The sequence below is a fragment of the Mustela putorius genome, unplaced genomic scaffold, assembly GCF_011764305.1.
Source record: "Mustela putorius furo isolate JIRA1106 unplaced genomic scaffold, ASM1176430v1.1 tig00004007_pilon_pilon_pilon, whole genome shotgun sequence".
Lineage (NCBI taxonomy): Eukaryota > Metazoa > Chordata > Mammalia > Carnivora > Mustelidae > Mustela > Mustela putorius.
The window spans coordinates 7,404,485-7,423,811 of NW_025422145.1; the positions used below are offsets into that span (position 1 = coordinate 7,404,485).

The 19,327-nt window shown below is 51.5% G+C and overlaps 1 protein-coding gene across 3 annotated transcripts in view; it reads left to right on the forward strand.

The window, feature by feature from the left end:
- Positions 1-19,327, forward strand: part of GRIN2A (glutamate ionotropic receptor NMDA type subunit 2A) — a 600,982-nt gene that overhangs the window by 213,327 nt on the left and 368,328 nt on the right. For 2 of the 3 annotated variants that reach the window (XM_004750396.3, XM_004750397.3), the window contains exons 1-3: positions 12,023-14,500; positions 15,066-15,256; positions 16,679-17,110. In XM_004750396.3, coding sequence (XP_004750453.1) covers positions 16,697-17,110 — 414 coding nt within the window. In that variant the 5' untranslated portion in view covers positions 12,023-14,500; positions 15,066-15,256; positions 16,679-16,696. Of the gene's footprint in view, positions 1-12,022; positions 14,501-15,065; positions 15,257-16,678; positions 17,111-19,327 lie in introns of those variants that run through there. The other variant, XM_013055156.2, reaches the window with a different exon arrangement.

Below are 19,327 nucleotides of genomic sequence, written 5' to 3' on the forward strand. Positions count from 1 at the left end.
ATGCTTGTAAAGGCATTTTAATAGCCGGGGAAAATGCTCGTGTTATAAGTTTACAAAAAGCAGACTGAAGGATGTCACGTGTTTGTGATTGCTGTGATGTTAAAACAGACCAAAACAGGATGGAGATACGACGAAATATTTTTAGGGATTTTTTTTTTTTGCCTCCATGGTGAAATTACTATTTTCTTCAGTGTTGTTTCTGTAGGTTTTAATTTTTTGCATAAGTACGTTTCATTTATTATGAAAATTTCCCAACATACCCCAAAATAGAGAGGCTAGTTACAAATGTGTATTATGAACATAAACCCATCCCTTAGATTTAATGATTGTTAACATGTTGCCATGTTTGCTTCATCTTTTCTTTCCTGTGGGTGACAGTTTTTTTAAAAAAGATTTTATTTATTTATTTGAGAGAGAGTGTGAGCGGGGGAGAGAACAGGAGCAGTGGGAGGAGAGGGAGAAGCAGGCTCCCCACTGAGCAGGGAGCCCCATGTGGGGCTCGATCCCAGGACCCCGGGATCATGACCTGAGCTGAAGGCAGAGGCTTAACCAGCTCAGCCACCCAGGTGCCCCTTGGGTGAAATATTTTAAAGTTACTGATCTCATAATATTTTCTTTCTAAGGATTTTAGTTAGGTATCTCTAAAAAAAATAAGAATAGCTTCCTATCTCACCATCATACCATGATCTCATGTGATAAAATGAGGAATAAATCCTAATGTTACCCGATACAAAGTCTATATTCAAATTTCCCCATTTGTACTTCAGTTTTTTAATTTTTTTACAGTACGTTTATTGGAACCAGGATCCATTAAGGGCCATAGTTTCATTTGGTTGTCACCCTCTTTAATCACGCAGAACAGGGGCTCTGGGTGGCTCAGTGGGTTAAGTGGCAGGCTCTAGGTTTTGGCTCAGGTCCTGATCTCAGGGGCCTGGAATCAAGCCCAGCATCAGGCTCCACACTCAGGTGGGAGTCTGCCTGAAATTCTCTCTCTCTCTCTGCCCTCTCTCTCCTCCCACTCTCTCTCAAAAAAATCTTAAAAAAAAGAAAAATCAAGCACAACACAGGCCTGCCTTTTTTTTTTTTTAAGGTTTTATTTATTTATTTGAGAGAGAGAGAGATCACAAATAGGCAGAGAGACAGACAGAGAGAGAGATGAGGAGAAGCAGGCTCCCCGCTGAGCAGAGAGCCCCATGCGGGACACGATCCCAGGCCCCTGGGATCATGACCTGAGCCAAAGGTAGAGGCTTAACCTACTGAGCCACCCAGGCGCCCCCAGGCCTGCCTTTTTATCCATCTCTCTGACCGTTGAACAGACCAAGCCAGCCGTTCCCCCTGAATGTCCCACCTTCTGCATTACCTTTTCCTTTCCGACTGCATCGCTTTTTATAATATGACAACAAGGGGATACAAAAAATACCCTCTCTGTAGTTCCCAGCCACTCTGCCAACTCAGAAAGCAACAACAGCACCCCGGCATGCTACGTGCAGTGCGGGCAAGTTCTAAGCGCTCAATTAATTTTACTTAATTTATGTCATAAACCCAAGGCATAAATACCTTTTTTTTTTTTTTAAATCAATTATTCTAGAAGTGATGGCGGCGCAGAAGTGAAATAACTTGGCAGGGCCGGATCGCTGGGCAGACCTGCTCTCAAGCCAGCATGCTTCTCTGCCATACGGCGTAAAAATAGCTAGAAGAGGCACTGAAAGCTACGGAGGAAGGTAGGGCGGCCAACTGTGCCTTCCCTTGGGGATGCTCAATGCCATCCCCCCCGGGGGGAACCCTGCCATGATACCCAGGGAGGAGTCTGGAGGGAGGGGACAGAGCGGCATCTGCAAGCATGAAGTCTTTGCTTCAGCTAGAGCTTGGAGCCGTTCTGGACGTCTCCAGGGTTTCCTTCTGCTTCCCTTCCTTTCCTCCCGTTCTTAGCAGGTGGGAAGGGCCCTAAGAAGCTTGTGCTTTTCCTTGTCTGGGCTTGACAGTCCCCGAGTCTGCTATATATAGGCAGGGAGACATCAGACCCAGAAAGCAGCCCTCGAGAGAGCCTCTGCAGTTGCCAGAGTAAAGAACACGTGGGATCACCAACTCTTCCCTCCCTGGGGCCGCATTCACGCTCGTTCTGGAAAAATCAGGCGAAGGACACAGTGTATTTGGGAAAGGACACGGGGAGAGGGCAGGCACCTGGGTTCTTAGCTGGCTTTGCCTTTGCCACAGACAGGCCCGGCTTCCCTGAGCCCCAGTGTCCTTCTGCAGTATGTCCGATTTAAAGCTGTTCGCTCTGTTTCCGCTGCGAGGTTGTCCTAAAGATTATATGGGAACCCAAATGGGAACGTTTTGAAAAGTAATGATGGGGCTATAAGGGCCCCCTCCAGGGTGCCCTGCAGGAGTTGCAAATTCAGATGTGCTGCTCTGGCTGGGGCAGTGGTGGCACGTGGTTTCCTGGAGAGCTGCTGTGTTCTCACACGACCCTACCCCCAGTGCCACAGTTGATGGGTCAAGGTGTCTGCTATCCAGCCAGGCTGGGCCAAGGAAGCATGGCCTTGGGCTCTTTTGGCTTGGGGAAGGAGGGTGGCCAGCCGTTCTTTGCTCTGGGTTTAGGTTTCACTGGAAACAAGGGGCCCTGATACGCTGTCTGGCTATAGCAGAAGGCAGCGCTGTGGTGAGGGAGGCTGAGTCCAGGGAGCGAGCAAGAGGCGGAGAGACACGTGAGAGCCGGGCTCCAGCTGTTCTTGGGATCAAACCGCATCCCCAGGGTTGGACTGTTCAACCCATTTTGGCTTCTCTGAGCCAACCATTTCTCCGTTCTCTCCCACCCCCTTCTCTTGTTTTTGGCTTCAGTGGTTTCGAGGTTGTGTTTGCCCTTTTGAAAGGGTATCTGAGAGATTAGGCAATAGGGCCCTCTCGGTAGTCCGATGAAGGAGAAAGCTAGAGTGTACCCAGAGCTTAGAGGTCACCTCCTGACCCCTGAACCTCATTTTGCAACTACCGTCCAGCTCTGTTCACCACCTTGCTTGGGTATGTGAGCAAGGAAGTAGCAAAACCAACACAAGGATCCAGGCCTCCTGACTTCCACCCCAGGACCTCCTCTGCCTACTTTTTATTTGGGTAGCATTTGATAATAAAACATGTTAAAAAATAATAACTCTTTCTATCTACCGTGTATGTACTAAGTTTCTCCCTGCGCTAGGTGATGGGATTCTCATGCACTCTCATAATAGGAACTCAGTGAGGAAACTGTTTGGGTTTTTCTTTTTTTTCCCCTCATTTTGCATAGAGGAACACTGAGGTTCAGAAAGGTCAAGCAGGTTGCCTGAAGTCACACAGCTAGTGAGTCCCAGAGCCAGGATGCAAACCCAAGTCCTTGTGTGTAACCGTGGAGCTCTGTCTGGTCTTCGGCTTCCTGCTCTACCTCTTCTGCAACCATGACCACACCGCCCTTGGAGCCAGTGCCTTGCTGAGTCTGGGAGTGAGATTGAGCAGCCCCAAGAGATCTGTCATTTCCAACATCTCGTGGCTACTGGCATGGGAGTATTGTTCTTGGACTTGTGTTATTTACCCAAGAATTTGCAAGGCTGCTTCTTGCTTAGGTAACAAATACCTCAGCAAATATGGGTGGAAAATTGGCATTGCTTATTCAGAAGTGGGGAGAGCTGCCGGCATCCTTGGGAAAACCTTTGGTGCAAACATAACGAGGGCAAAAGAGGCCCAGGTTTTGCATATCCACCCCATGATAGAGAAAGGGATTCTTGAAGTTTCCCTGCGAAGGTGGCTTTGGTGTTTATAAACCCTGTGCCTCCCAGGTTCACAGAGGTTGGCCAAGCGCCTCTATCCCGAACTATTAACTTCTGGTCACCTGGGACAGAATCAGCTGGCAGGCTTGTTAAAAATGCAGTGTAACACACTGCCGCAAGTCTTAGTGGCTTAAAACAACAACAGTTCATTTGCTGATTAATCTGCAGCTCAGGCAAGGTTCAGCAGGAACAGCTTCTCTTGGCTGGGGAGGCTCAGCTGGAGCCTGCAGGGTCCGCTCTCGAAGTGACTCACTCACGTGGCTGGCAAGTCGGTGTGCTGGGTGGTGGCTAGAGGCTGTGGGCTGTGGGCCGTGGTGCCTCCCTGTGGAAGGCTCTCCATCCGCATTGGATGCTAGAGCTTCCTCCCAGCATGGCAGCTACACATTCCAAGAACATAGGAGAACAAGGTGGAATTACACTGCTTTTTGGCAGTCTAGGCTCAGAAGTCGCTTAGCGACACCTGTTCTGTGCCGTATTGGCTTGCGGAGGTAAAAAAAAAAAAAAAGGCTTCATACCCTGAAGCTCTCTTGATGGGGAAATGGCAGTGGCGGGGGCCCCTGGGGAAGGAAGCTTGGTGCCCGGGGCAGGGAAAAGAGGAGCCGGAAAAGGACAGCAGAGAGACAAGAGAGAGATGAGAACTCCCTCTCACCACCATAGCTCTTGATTTGTCTTTGATGTGCCCATATATTACCTTCTGTTTAAGAAATGAATAAAAGGGGCGCCTGGGTGGCTCAGTGGGTTAAAGCCTCTGCCTTCGGCTCAGGTCATGATCCCAGGGTCCTGGGATCGAGCCCCACATCGGGCTCTCTGCTCAGTGGGGAGCCTGCTTCCTCCTCTCTCTCTCTCTCTCTCTCTGTCTGCCTCTCTTCCTGCTTGTGATCTCTGCCTGTCAAATAAATAAATAAAATCTTAAAAAAAAAATGAAATGAATAAAAGGCCAAGATGGCAAGGGGTGGTTGGTGGACGTGTTGGCGAGTGTGTGCGTCTGCATGGGCTCACGGTCGTAGGGCAGGCATCGGCGATATGCTGAAAGCAGCAGCCCTGACGGAAGCCTCTGGGGCCAAGGCAGGGCCTTGAGCTCCAGCATGCCCGTGTTCCCCAGCATCCCCGAGAAAGCTCATTCTGCCTGACTTGCCCCATCTCTTCCAAGGGAAAGAGATCCAGCTGTCTGCCAGGGGCTGAGGAATCCTGGAGACGGTGAAACACGCCCAGAGGCAGAAAGCATGAAAACCCCTCACCTTTCACTAAGAGCGAAACAAAACAAATCTTCAGAGAAAAAAAAAAAAACCCAAAAACCAAAAAACAAAACAAAAAAAAAACCCAAAACAAACAAAAAACAAAATAGCGCATTCAACAAAGAAAGCCAGGAAGCATAATAATAATCCCTACCATTGATTAAGGACCCAGTACATGCCAGATGCTTTGCCTCATTTCATTCCCGCTGCAACTGTGATTTTGCAGACAAGGAAACTGAGGACCCAGAGGGCAGGGCGGCTTGCCTGTACTTGCACAGCCAGAGGGGAGGCACGGAAGTGTGGTTGCAGTCAGGTCTGTTGGCACCTGTGTCTGGTTACTGGGACTTCAGGCTTTCCTCCCCTCCCCATAGCCAGGATCCTTGGGCACCTTTGCCTAATGAAAAGAAATGTTCTTTATGCAATTTGGACCTGACCGCTGGACTTGGCGACAATGTATTTTCTGACTTCCCAGTAAAAATGGAGTTCTTTTTTAGGAACAGTGACTCTCAGAGGGCAGAGCTGGAAACTCCAGCTTGGGGAGAGGAGCAGCAAGTAGCAGAGTTAGCACCAAATAGCCCCGGGGGGGGGGGGGGGGGTGGGGGAGGCAGTGGGGGTGAGGAAGAGGGCATGGAAGGAGCCAGGAGGCACGGATTCTAGTCCTAACTGGCTGTGTGACGTTCAGCCATAATATTAATTCTCATTAATAATAGGGAAAGCCTCTACTTGTCCATCTCTTCTGTTTGTGCTAAAGAATTCATGTGTATTACCTGGTCTCATCTCAGCAGCCCTTTTGGGGAGGAGGGTACAGATATCCTCCCCATTTTGTGGATCAGGAAACTGAGGTCTCAGGCTTGGAGCCAGCAGCCACACACATCGGAAGAGATACATCCGAGATTTGGCCCTGGTCAGAGGAGTTGCAGTCTGTGCTTTTATCACTGTGCAGGAATTTTGATACAAATGGGAATGTGACACAGACCCAGACAGTGGCTACCGTGTATTGAGTATCTTCTGTGTGGCATACAGTCTTCCGTGCACTGTATGGAATACAGCGCTTCATCCCCGCCCCTGAATTAGCTATCACGATCATTTCCATATCCAGTGGAAGAAATTTCCTTCTCATTAGTCTAATGAGAGGCTCATGCCTTCCGCGGCATGGCTGTGTTCTAAGAGCTGCGGCTTTCGGCAGAAGGGTAAAAGTAGGCATGGTCTCCGGTCACGTGCAGTGGGGGCTGGCTTCTGACCACATCCCTCCCTCTCCCTCTCAGAGAGAAGCTGGGGTGCCGGAGGAGGTTGGGGAGCTGGCTGGACGAGTGCCTTACCTGTACCTTCTCCAGAGGCTGGAGGCACAGGCTGCTCCCTGGGGCTCACCACGCCTGTCTTCCTTCAGTCCGGCCTGGGCAGCCTGCCTCCTTGGCACAGTGGGCTACAGCCCGAGGCTCCTGGGCCCTGCGTGGCTCGGTGAACTGTGTAAGGAAGGGACACTCTGCCAACGTGTCACTGGCCAGCTCCCCTGTGGGCACCATCTGGGATGTACTGAGCCAGGGAGCCAGGGCCGGCCAATGGCGTCCTCCCCCGCCCTGTGGGCCTCACGTCCCTGAGCACACACGGCAAGCGTTCAGCTGAGGGAAGTATCTGTCAGGGGAGCTTCTTCGTTAGGCCCCTAATGGCCCTATCAGGCAATAACGAGCATACTAATCACGGACATTGGTTAAACCCTCCCTATGGCTGCCTGCTATGCTGACTGCTTACATGTACTGTCCCAGAATTCTGTCCCACTGAATTTACTCTGATGCATCCCTACATTAACTTACTATTATTATTATTCACATTTTATGGATGAAGAAACGGAGGCACCGAGAGGCCAAGAGACTTACGCACAGTCATGCAGCTTTATAAGTTTAAGAGCCAGCGTTCACAGTCTGTTTCTCAATGTCTGGCTGACTCGTGAGTCCTGGATTCTGATCTTTGCCCCATCAGTTGCTGATGAGCAATTCCGTGTGGCCCACCCTGCGCCTTCCAGTTCTTTGGTCTCTTCTGTACAGTGCTGGCGTTGGACCCCATTCTCAATATGGGTTCATCAGAATCCCAGCATTCTTTCAGGAGCTCTGTGTGTGCGTGGGCTTGGAGCTGGGAGGGGGCGAGGAACCTTCCAGCCTCCTTCCCCTCTTTCAGCCTGGGATGGGGATCAAAGCACCGATTTCCATTGCTCACACCCTGTGTGAGGTTTAATGAGAGAGGGATGGTATTCAGAAGGGGTTCTGCTGCTTAAGATAGAAGTTCGAGCCTTGGCAGTTACCGACTTGACATTCTTTTACCCTAGAAGAGGAGGAAAAGGAGCCCCAGAGAGGGCAAGGGACCCATCGAAAGAGGTCCAGCAAATGGGTGACTTAGATGATGTAGTGGTTCCAAGTGCAGGTCCTGGAGCCTGACACAAACGGGCTCAAGCGCTAGATCTGCCCGGTACTACTTGGCGTTCTTGGTCAGAGGCAGCTCTTGACTCCTGCACCATTTCATTGCTGTTAAGTGCTCCAAGTGGGGTGGTAATGCCCCGTGTTCCTTCTCTGGAGAAAGAACTCAGTGACTGGGCCATCATCGTTCCTTCCCTGCCTCACCCCTAGCCCCAACCTCTAGCTCAAATGCTGCCCAGCATTTGGACCTGCCTAGTTAGATGCAGATACCAGGGCTGCCCAAGGACTTTGCCCACCTTAGGGAATAATTGTAGTGACTTTCCGTGGGGCAGCCTCTACTGGAGTATATGCCCCACAGAGTCTGTGCTCACGGATGGGGAAAGAGAAATCCCGATGACAAGAAAACACAAATAAGAGTCTGTGTGTGCCCCGTAATACCTGTGTGGCCTTCAGCACCTTCCTTCGTGTCTCCAGGCTTCAAAGAATGGTATTGGAGGTTTGATGACCCCCATGGGCCTCTCTAGCTTTGAGATGGTATGCTTCAGTGATCCTCGGCACCAGGAAATATGACCTCTGTCCTTGGCATCCAGACATTCTCCGAGAAGTCTTCTCCCTGCACGCAGACTCATGAATCAGGCAGAATCATAATTGACTGAGTCTCCCTCTTTATCTGTGGGGTGAGTGATGGGACGCTCTGAGTATTCCTGGCCTTGGGAAATTGGCCTCGAATGGTCTGGCTGCGTGCAGGGCTCTCAGAGCACTGTCCCGAGGGTCAGATGCCAGAACACAGACGGAGCCATGTTTCCTAGTGAGCAGGGTGACTGGTTGTTGAGAGGTGACACAGCTATTTGACTTCCTCCTCTCGGAAGCCCGGGTCGTTAAAAGGCTCAGGCTCGTTCACATCAGGCGCTTGACCCACTCTCTCCCTCTGTCCCTTCTCTTCTGTCTCACTCACTGTGGTGCCTTCACTTGATCCAGACCCTTGTGATTGGTTGGGCAGTGTGATCCCAGCTCCACTCACATCTCCCTGGCCCAGTAGGAAGCCCATGTGCTCCCCAGTGGCTTCCTGCATGTCTGTGCCCGGTGGACCCTGCAAGGTTGGGGAGTTATGAGTTTCATCCAATGATGGGTAAGGGGGTGAGTTAATCCTGACCCCCAGGCCCCATTTCTTGCCCCCGAGTGGGATAACCCGGAGGTGTATTCTGTATAGTCTCAACTGGTCTTCAGCTGGATTGGGGCTAAGTTGACCCTCTTGGCGCCTCTCTCTTTTTTTTTTTTTTTTTTTTAAAGATTTTATTTATTTATTTGTCAGAGAGAAAGCGAGCGAGATCGAGCACAGGCAGACAGAGTGGAAGGCAGAGTCAGAGGGAGAAGAAGGCTCCCTGCAGAGCAAGGAGCCCGATGTGGGACTTGATCCTAGGACGCTGGGATCATGACCTGAGCCGAAGGCAGCTGCTTAACCAACTGAGCCACCCAGGCGTCCCTTGGCGCCTCTCTTATGACCATGCCTTGTATTGACTTCCTCCTGTCTCACTTCCTCTTGTGCTTTCTAGATCACCTCCCAAACAAACTAAGGTTCTCAAATCCTGATCTTGGGGTCTGTGTGAGGTATTGTGATTTATAATAAGAAATATGTAATTTGGTCTTTGTTCCTGTTTCTGGCAGGGAGCTCCTAAAACCCTTGGGATTTCCTAAGAGAAAGAGCAAAAGGTGTCTTTTGTTATGTGGTTTTTGGCCTGCACCCAAGGGTGGGGGCTGGTTGTCTGCCCAGTGGAGCCAACCACGTGATTAGAAGGTTGGACTGTTCGGTCCCATCCCTAGATCTCCATGGAGGGGAGACAGAGTGGAGGCGTCAACTCAGTCACCAGTGGCCAACGATTTAATCAATCGTGCCTACGAAATGAGGCCTCCGTTAAACCCCAAAGCACAGGGTTTGGAGAGCTCCCAGATTGGTGAACATGTGAGACTCTGGGGGAATGGTGCATCCGGGGAGGGTGTGGAAGTTTTGCACTCTTTCCCCATACCTTGCTATATCTGATAATCTTTAATCTATTTCTATGTATTTACATATCTCTAATCTATATGTATTAGATATATATCTAATATATGTAATCTCTTCATCTGGGTGTTGATTTGCATCCTTTAATATCTATCGCTCTAAGCCAATAATCTAGTCTGTAAGCCGGTTTCCTAACTTCTGTGAGCCGCTCTAGCAAATAACTCAAACCCAAGGAGGGGGTTGTGAGAACCTCTGATTTATAGCCAGTCAGAAGCACAGGAAACAGCTTGGACCTGGCCGTTGGCATCTGAAGTAGAGGGAAGTCTTGTGGGACTGAGTGAGCTCTTAACCTATGAAGTCTGATGGTATCTCCATGTAGGGTCAGACAACCAGCTGGTGTCAAAGATTGCTTGGTGGTGTGGGGACCCCTCCCCCACTTTGGAATTGGGTACAGAACCCTTACCGCTCTTGGAGGGATTCACACTAAAACATACCCTTACACAACATTCGCTATAGCGCTGGGGGAGGGACAGTGATTTTACTCCCATTTTATTGATGAAGGAACTGAGGCCTGGAAAGGTTAATGACTTTCCTCAAAGTGGTAGAATGTACAATCATTCTTTTCTCAACGGTATGTTTTGGTGTCTCCCAAGCTCCCGTCTGATCTAAGGAGGACACTGCGTTGCACAGGTGAAGACCAACAACATCCAAAATCTTTTGCCGCTGTCTTAATTTCAGTTCTTAAGAATAGCAGTGGATTTGTTTAGAAAAAACCTTAAGCTCTAATTAGAACTATTGATACCTGAATGGGTTATGGGAGCAGGAAAGGAGTTTTAGCCTTTTGAATAAGATATTATGGGAGGGTTAACTAGCATCTCCGTTGATCCCAAGGTCACGACCTTCAAAAAAAAGTTACAGAATCACTGAACATAAAATATGAAAGGCAGCTCTGAGGTCTTCACAGCTAGTGTAAACCTTTGTTTCTACTTATGGAACTGCTACCGTGTTAAAGAGACAATCAAGAAGGGACCATGGTTAGCATGCAAGGTAGAACTCACAGGCTGGAATCTGGAGGGATGGTGAAGGTAGATCACCATTGACAAAGACTAAAGTGGTGGCTGGGCTGGTGTTTGAGGGTTTTGGCCACCCTCAATGTCTTTTTCACTCTCTCTTCCTCTCTCAGGATTGTATTATACTGCTTTGGAATCTACAAATCAAGCTTTGTAGAAAGCTTGATTTTTACACAGCAGACACATAAAACAAAAATTCTGGGTCCTGGTCCAAATCTTGCCTTTGGCCTCTTATCTCACAGTACCAAAGTTAATTAGTCTTACTTTCCCCATATGCATAATAAAGGTTTTGGGCTCAGTCTGAAATTCTCAAGAAGCGTTCAGGGAAACATTGGTTTCACAGGATGGCAGCAGCTATTCTGTGGAATAAAATAGGTTTCCTTGATCAATTTCTTCTGCAATATTGCTGGATTAATAAGCACATTCATCTACAGGACTTCTTCTAATGTAAGAATTCACTTTAAAGTGACTCAGGTAGGCAGAGTTCCCCAAACTTACTTAGAAACATAACACACACTACAGGAGCATCTCTAACGGTCTTTCAGCCAAAATGCTGCCATTCTTTATTCGTTTCCTTTGAGAATAGAGATATTAAGAGAAGCACAATCAATGATCGGCTCATTTTACTTCTCTACTATAGACATGATACGGTGGTTGGTTTTTAACCACAGTGTTCATGTGCCTCAAAGCAAGTGGCAACCACAGGGGTCATTTCTTTAGTGAAGCATTTGAAGATAAATCAATCAGATTGAAAACAACGGAAACAGTTTGTTCCTAAAGACTAGACTAGGTAATTTCAGTCTCTTTAATGATGTGACTGGCAATAAAACCAATTGGCAAAATTGACTGCGGTATAGTGTGACTAGGGGCTCTTTTTTTTTTTCCTTTTTTCTTTGCACATAGTTTTTGTCAGCTTAGCTGCTCTGAGGGTTTTTCTTTCTTCTTCTTTTTTTTTTTTTTTTGAAGATTTTATTTATTTATTTGACAGAATGAGAGAGATCACAAGTTGGCAGAGAGACAGGAAGCAGGCTCCCTGCTGAGCAGAGAGCCTGATGTGGGACTCAATTCCAGGACGCTGAGATCATGACCTGAGCCCAAGGCAGAAGCTTAGCCCACAGAGCTACCCAGGCGCCCCTGCTATGAAGGTTTTCCATCTGAAAGTCTTGAGTAGCAAATCCTGCTCAGGGTCCTAAGCTCTGTAGTTGGTTTAGCTTTTGCAGATAACACAGAGTTCATTGTAATGACTGTTACAGTCTCTACCTGCATGCTGGGGTTCAAGGTGTGTGACCCTAAATGGCTGTCCACATGGGGGAGGTGTCTAGCCTGGGGCAACTCTAACTGCCTATCCTTCAGATGGAGGACTGTCTTCTTTCTGGATTCAGAAGAGACCACACCTGTTTGATCTACCTTTCTATGAGTCTGGTCATGAATGACTTCAAACTCTCCATGCCAATAGTTGTTATCAAAGACTATTGTGGAGTCTGTGTTGATGTACAAGTATGGAAAGTATGGTGGGTTATTAAACAGGGCATCATCAGAGTCATCTCTAGGTTAAATCAAATACATATCCTTGGCTTCACCACTGAAGATTTTGATGGGGAAGATCTAAAAATGGGTGCAACCACCTTTATTTTAAAAAGTTCTATGAATACAATCCACATGGCCATCAGTAGGAGACTAGATACACAAAGTGTGGTTTATTCATATAGTGGGATGGTACTCAGCAACAACAAAGGAAAAGTAGCTGTTACATAGAGCAACATTGATGACTCTCCCAGACGTTAGGTTAAATGAAAAAAGCCGGTCACCGAAAAATGTACAACGTAGGATCCATTCGTATGAGGTTTGAAAATAAGCCAAGCTGATATATCACGTTAGAAAAAAATTGTGGTTTCTACTAGGGGGATGTGGGATTAACAACAGAGGGACACAGGATACTTTCCGAGAGTGATAACAGTAGTTTATAACTTTTTTGGGTTGAGGGTCTACACAGATGCTTATAATTTTAAAACTTGAGCTGAATTCTTAAGAGATATATGTTTTATTGCACATAATTTATACATCCTTTAAACAAAAGAGCCTCATTTCCCTGGAAGTTTCCAAACTCGGGTCCTATACTTGTGTCAGAATCCAGGAAATGATCATCTTCACTCAATCCAGCTCAACCCAATTACAGCCTCAAGAAATGGAATGCTTCTCTGTTCTTTGCTGTCTTCCACACAACCCACCATTTTCATTTACCTTCCAGAATTTCTTCCATTTTTTCCATCTTTTGAATAATAAAACTCCAGAGAACTTAACATACAACAGCCAGCTTGATAATAAAACTATAGTTCTCTAAACTTTGTCCCTTTCCTGTCTCCATTCCAGTAGTCAGTATTCAGCATTCCTGGAAAGAGGCCCTTCCCTCTTAGGCCACCTTGTAGGGCCCTCGTGTTGTTTGAGCACCTACTATGTGCCAGATTTTGTTGGCTCCTTTACTAAGGCTATCTCATTTTCTTTCTGCAATAACTGAGAAATAGATATTTTTACTGTCTTCACTTTCCAGAGTAGCAATTGATAAGGGAAGATAAAGGTAGAGCAAGCCCAAAGGTGACATCAAACTAATGAGTGGAGATTGCAGGGTTAAAAAGTACAGTGATTACAAAAACCTCGTGTAATTTAAGGCCTCTTTCTTTCCAGGCCTTGAGGTAAGGAAAGTGGGGACCGAAGAGCTGGAAGGAGAGATACAGCTGAGTGTAAAGAGGGCAGAGTTCCTCACTGCACAATGTTTTTCATGCCCAATTGCCAGAATTCAAACCAGCCAGGCCTCAAAACACCCAGGCAGTCCCATGCTCTCTGGCTCACCCCTGCTGGTAGCTTAGAAGTGGCAGCCTCAGGGCGACTTTTGTTTGCTATAACTTAGAAAACAAGAAGGAAGCAAGTGGGGGATGTAGAGATGTCTTTACTTTTAGGATTCTGGCTCCCCAAGAGGAGAGGAGTGGGTTCCCTTCCGGGGGTGGCGATGCACTGGGAGAAGCACTGAAGCAGATTCTGTGGTGTGTGTGTGTGTATGTGTGCGTGTGTGTGTGTGGGTCGGCGCGCCTGTGCGTGGAGGGGGATTGCTGTACCCAGCGCGAGGCACTGGGGGAGGAGGAAGCGGTAGCAGAGATCTGAATAATTGATTCTTCAGCCGCACCAGACGCTCAGGAGCGGGCGGAAAGCGTGGCTTCAGCACCGCGGATAGCGGCACGCCGCCGCAGGCACCCCTTCGCCAGGCTACCGCCTATCCTGGCCCTGTCGCCGCCGTGCGCTCCGGGAACCGGTGGCCGTGCTCCGCGCCGCCGCCGAGGGACTGCGGGGTCTGCCTCGGCCCGCCTCCGGGGAGGGCGGCTACGGGCGGGAGATGCTTTCACCCACTGGAGCTCCAAGCCTCTCTGACTGTCGCGGGGGCTGCTGCGTCTAGTCGACTGAGAACAAGTCCCTAAGTTGGCGTGGGGGCGCCCCTGCCTTCCTCCTCCTCTTCCTCCGAGGCGACCGCATCAGAAGCCCGCCCCAGAAGCCCGCTTTTGCCAGTGCTGTGAGCCAGGGTGGCTAGGCGCTTTCCGACTCCCGTCGGGAAATGAGGAGCTGAAAGCCTGGTGGCGAGCTGGCCCCGCAGCGAAGGGCCCAGAGGGAGCTGCTATCCCCCGCCCGCGCCTCTCTCTGGCGGGGACCGCGGGGATCCCCGGCCACACGCGCGCGCGCGCTCCCACACTCACTCACACACACACTCGCCCTCACACACACCACCAGCCCAGAGCCTGGGCTGCGGAGAGGGCTCTCGGGCGCGCTCAGAGGACCGGGCAGCTGCTGTCCGGAGTAGGGCTGGAAGCCGAGCTCCGGCTTTTGGAGGGAGGCGCCGCGGGGCTGGCCGGAGCATGGGGCTGGGTGAGCGCTGAGAGTCGGGGCCGCAGCCATCAGCCCTGGAGATGACCAGGAGCGGCCACTGCTGAGAACTATGTGGAGAGAGGCTGCGGTGAGTGCTGGCGCGGGACGCGGGGCCTGGGCGGCCCCTTTGAGGGAAAGACGGTGGGAGGCCTGAATAGGAGGGGGCGGCAGGACCGCAAGGGGGTCGTTGCGTGGAAATGATCGCACCTCCCTCGGGGATCCGGGACCGCGGGAGCCCGAGTCCTTCCCTCCCCCTCTCCTGCCGGCTCATCGCAAACTCAGCCAGCCCCCCCCCCATTCCCTCCTCTTTTTCTCCCTACCCCCCTCGCTCAGCAGCTCCTGACCGAACAACTCCCAGCAGCCGGCACCGGGTGGTAGGGGGTGAGGGTGGAGATGCCTAGTTAGCTTCTCGTGCGTGGCCAACCTGGGGCTCCGGTTCTCCTGTGCGCCCCGAAGCGGAGATCTCCATATCGACCGCAGGGTCTGAGGATCCGCACAGGGGTCTTGGGCACCGAGCTTCAGCTCCCCCTCTCCGGTCTAGCCCCCTGTGCGCACAGGGGGCTGTCAGCATTGCGGACTGAGCCTGCCCCCCAGTGCCTTTTTCCCTGCCGGTAGGCTGACCCTGCCTTTCTGTCTCTTCTCCACCCCGATAGAGCCCTGCTGCAGAGCCTCCGGCTGGGATAGCCGCCCCCCGTGGGGGCGATGCGGACAGCGCGGGACAGCCAGGGGAGCGCGCGGGGGCCGCAGCATGCGGGAACCCGCTAAACCCGGTGGCTGCTGAGGCGGCCGAGATGCTCGTGCGCGCAGCGCGCCCCACTGCATCCTCGACCTTCTCCGGCTACAGGTACGTCCCAGCGGGAGACCTGGGCTCGGCCGGCCGGGGAAGAGGAAGACTCGACCTGAGAGAGAGCGGGAGAAGGATCAGGAGAGAGAGGGAGAGGAAGCGGGAGAGGGAGCATCTGTTAGCGAGGCGCGGGAGGAGCACCAGGGGGCGCTGCGGCTCCGTGCTCCGGGACGCTCACCCGAAGAGTGCCACGGCCAGAACGAGTTCTCCTCAACTTCCCCTGGCTCCGGCAGCGCCGGGCCCGAGGGGCGCGCGCCTGGGCACGCGTGCACGACTGTGCTATTTGCAGGCACGCGCAGTTATGCACCTAGCGCGATACATGTGTGTGCACCGACTGAGGACGTGTGCGGACTCCGGATGGCTGTGGGTACCGCTACGGCGGCCTGCGGCTGTGCGCAGAAACGCGCGCGTGCCTGTGAGGTTGTGCAGCCCACTGCCCACATGCCCTTACGACTTGGTAACAGGATTTGGGGTGGGAAGTCTGGGGAAGGGCTGTACAGTTCGCGTCCGTCGGAAAGCTGCTTAGGAGCCTACCTTTCCCCCCACGCACGTTCTCTGCCAGCTCCCACGCGCAGGCCCACGGGGTGGGGGGACGCGCCTTCCCTCCTCTCCGGGGTTCTGCATTGCACGCGGCGCGCGTGAGAGAGGGCGTGTGTGTGTGTGTGTGTGTGTGTGTGTGCGCGCGCGTGTGTGTGCAGGCGCGAGAGTAGGGGGCGGGCCCTGAGGCCCGCCTTCTGTTGAGTGGTTCCACGCGAGGTGGAGTGAACCCTAATTTCCCCCTAGGCACCCGGGACCCTGGGGCGCACGAGTGAGTGTCCTCACTCTCATGCACGGGGCCGGGTGGGGGTTCCGGGTCTGCAGCGGGGGCCCTGTGGAGCCAGGTCTGTGCTGCTCCCGGCAGGTTCACAGGGGGCGGGGTCGAATAGCCTAGCGCGGGAGCGGGGCTGCGGAGTCTCAGCACCGCCTCCGCACACGGGGGCTAGTCTGTAGTTCGCTCCTCGCCAGCGGGGGGCGGGGTTGGTAACTTGGTCTGCACTAGGCAGGTGGGAGACCGGTGGATGGAGGGTTTGCTCTGGGCGCCTACGCTCAGGGGGCTCTGGTCCACAGCTAACTTGGGGATGTGGTGGGAGATGTGGGCAGAGTTACGTATGGAGAAGAGGCTGGCGACGGGGTGAGAAGGAGGTTGGATGCAAAGATGAACTTGGGGACGGACGGAGAATTAGCTCCGACGGGAGTTGTGGATAGAGTTGGGCGGAGGGATGTGGATGGCATCGGGAATGGGGAATGGAGGCAGGGACTCTGTGAGCTTGCTCGGGGGATGGGTGCCTTACCTGGCTCCTAGAGCCAGGGCCTGGGTCAGTGATCCCCTACCTCTAGAACCCTTGCTCCCTGTGGTGCTGACTCTCCCTCTCCACCTTGCAGGGACCGTAAGTGGCGACTATGGGCAGACTGGGTTATTGGACCCTGCTGGTGCTGCCGGCCCTTCTGGTCTGGCGCGGCCCGGCGCAGGGCGCGGCGGCGGAGAAGGGTACCCCGGCGCTGAACATTGCGGTGCTGCTGGGTCACAGCCACGACGTGACGGAGCGCGAACTGCGAAACCTGTGGGGCCCAGAACAGGCAGCAGGGCTGCCCCTGGACGTGAACGTGGTAGCCCTGCTGATGAACCGGACGGACCCCAAGAGCCTCATTACGCATGTGTGCGACCTCATGTCTGGGGCGCGCATCCATGGCCTTGTCTTTGGGGACGACACCGACCAGGAGGCCGTAGCTCAGATGCTGGATTTTATCTCTTCGCAGACTTTCATACCCATCCTGGGCATCCACGGGGGCGCGTCTATGATCATGGCTGACAAGGTAAGTCGGAGAGGTGATACGCTGCCAGGACCCAGAAGTGTGCCATCATAACACAGCCTCCACAGGTCTTTGGGAGCCCCTGGCATCTGTTTTGATCTGAAAGAGTGTCGTGGTCCTGGTGAGAGCCAGGTCCTGCCTCTCCAACCCAGAAATGAATGGAAATGCATTTTTCCTTGGTTCCGAGAGTGGGGTACTCAGAGGCACTTTGGCTGTGCCAGGAAGAACTCAGAAAATGCAGATGTGTAATGTGTAATGGGGTGGTGGAACGCTTGGAGCTTTCCAAACAGTGCCCAGAGGTGAGCCTGGGGATACTTGCAATGCTATGGCTCATGTTTCTAGAATATCAGCTTTACCCGATTTGTGGGGAAATGTCAATTTTTCCCTCTGTGGTAAGTGTCTAAAACTATTTTTAAAACGATTAAACGTGGGTATGTTACAGAATAGAATGCATAGTTTTTAGGTAAAGCACAAAAGGGCAGAGAAATGTCATGTTTCCACAGACTGTCTGCTGTTGGGGAAAATGGGGTAGAGGGTTTGAGAAGTCCTGGGCTAGAGGCACCCAGGAGGGTGTTCCTCTAAGGATTGAGTAGAGAGAACTGAGCACAGACCCTGAGCATGGAGGTCCTGGCATTTCCCTACATGTTCCGTGAGTGGGGCTATCAGGGGTAAATGGAGGGGTTGCCTCCCCAGGATGGGTTTTGGTAGGAAGTTGCAGAGTGTCCTAATGAAAGGTGTGTCCACATCTCTTGGCTTAGAATGAGAGATAAGGTCTTTCTGTGGACCCCCTGAGAGTATTGGTTTGGGGAAGAGTAGAGAGAGAGACTTCCAGACTGGAACGAGACGTTACGAGAGCCTGATTTGAGGGTCATGCAGAAGCCGAGGGACGGAAGAGAGCCAGAAGGGAGAACCAAAGTAAGGAAGGAGAAAAAACTAGACTCATGGGTGCACTGTATCTCGAAGCCCCACGGAAGGACTGGGGTGGGGTAGGAAGGAGAGGAGGGGGTGCTTGGCCTCGGATGCCATGGTCCCCAGCCCTGAGAGCATCTTGGAGTGTGTTCCTTAGATAGCAGGAGACATCCACATGGAGCAAGCAGACATTTGTCAGGGCACTTTCTTTCTGACGCTCTCAAAGCACTTTTATATTCATCAAATCAGATTCTGCCTCTGCCTCAGCAATTCCCACCAGCTCCTTTGGGAACCGTATTAATTCTTTCAGGTCTCCTGGGCTGCAGCACATTCAGCCGAAGTATACAACCGATGCAGTATCTTATTAAACATTCATTTTAACTGGTTTGCAGCCTAGCAGAATTTCTACGTGTGGCTGAGCCTTTTCCCAGCCACCTCTCGGTTTTTGGGGGGCTCCTTTCTTGGATGAAATAGAGTAGGGAACAGGTGGCCCTGCCACTAATTTCTCAAGCTGGGAAGGGTCTTGGAGTCTCTTAGATCATCCTACAACTTTCAGATGAAGTGCCTGAGGCACGGGGGTGTGTGGGGGGCAGATAATGACTTGGCTGGGCCCACATGGTGGGAAACGGAACTAGATCTCAGTGTTTTGTTCTCCAGCTGTGATCTCACATTCCAGCAAATTAAGCCTATGCTCTAACATTGTCATCCTATCTTCAAGAGGGTCAGGGAATTAGTCTCATTTTATAGGAGGTTCTAAGCCATGGAGAGGTGCAATGAATCAGAGCCTAGGGCTTGTGCGTAAGGAATGACCGACCCTCTGACGAAGGCATGAAGAAGAACTACAGTTTCTAGCAGGGGTTTGGAGTGTGATTTGGGGATCTAAATATTACCACTGACCCCTCCCCCCTTCTGAAGTTTTGACCAAAGAAGCAACATGCAAAAGACAGTAGCCATGTTGAAAGTGAAATTAATGGATTGATTAGGGCCAGCATAATCTGCGGGGACATATGGTGAAATCTGACTTGGAGAAGGAGTCTTGAGGCTGGGAGGGATGAGCTGGCAGGTGTGTGGCTCAGGCTCTTACCTGACTTACCCATCGGCCTGGAGGCAAAGGAGCAGGAACAGAGAGTGGGCTCATAGTTGAGCACTTGTTTGATATACAGCTACCCTGCCCACTGTGAATGTCAGGCTTGGACCTACTGGACCAGCAGCTGCTCCTTCCTTAAAGGAGTATTAGAAGGGGAGTTTTGAGGGTATGGGCGGAAGCATCCTCCTCTTCTGTAGAATGAAGCTGCCTAATGGGGATTGGAC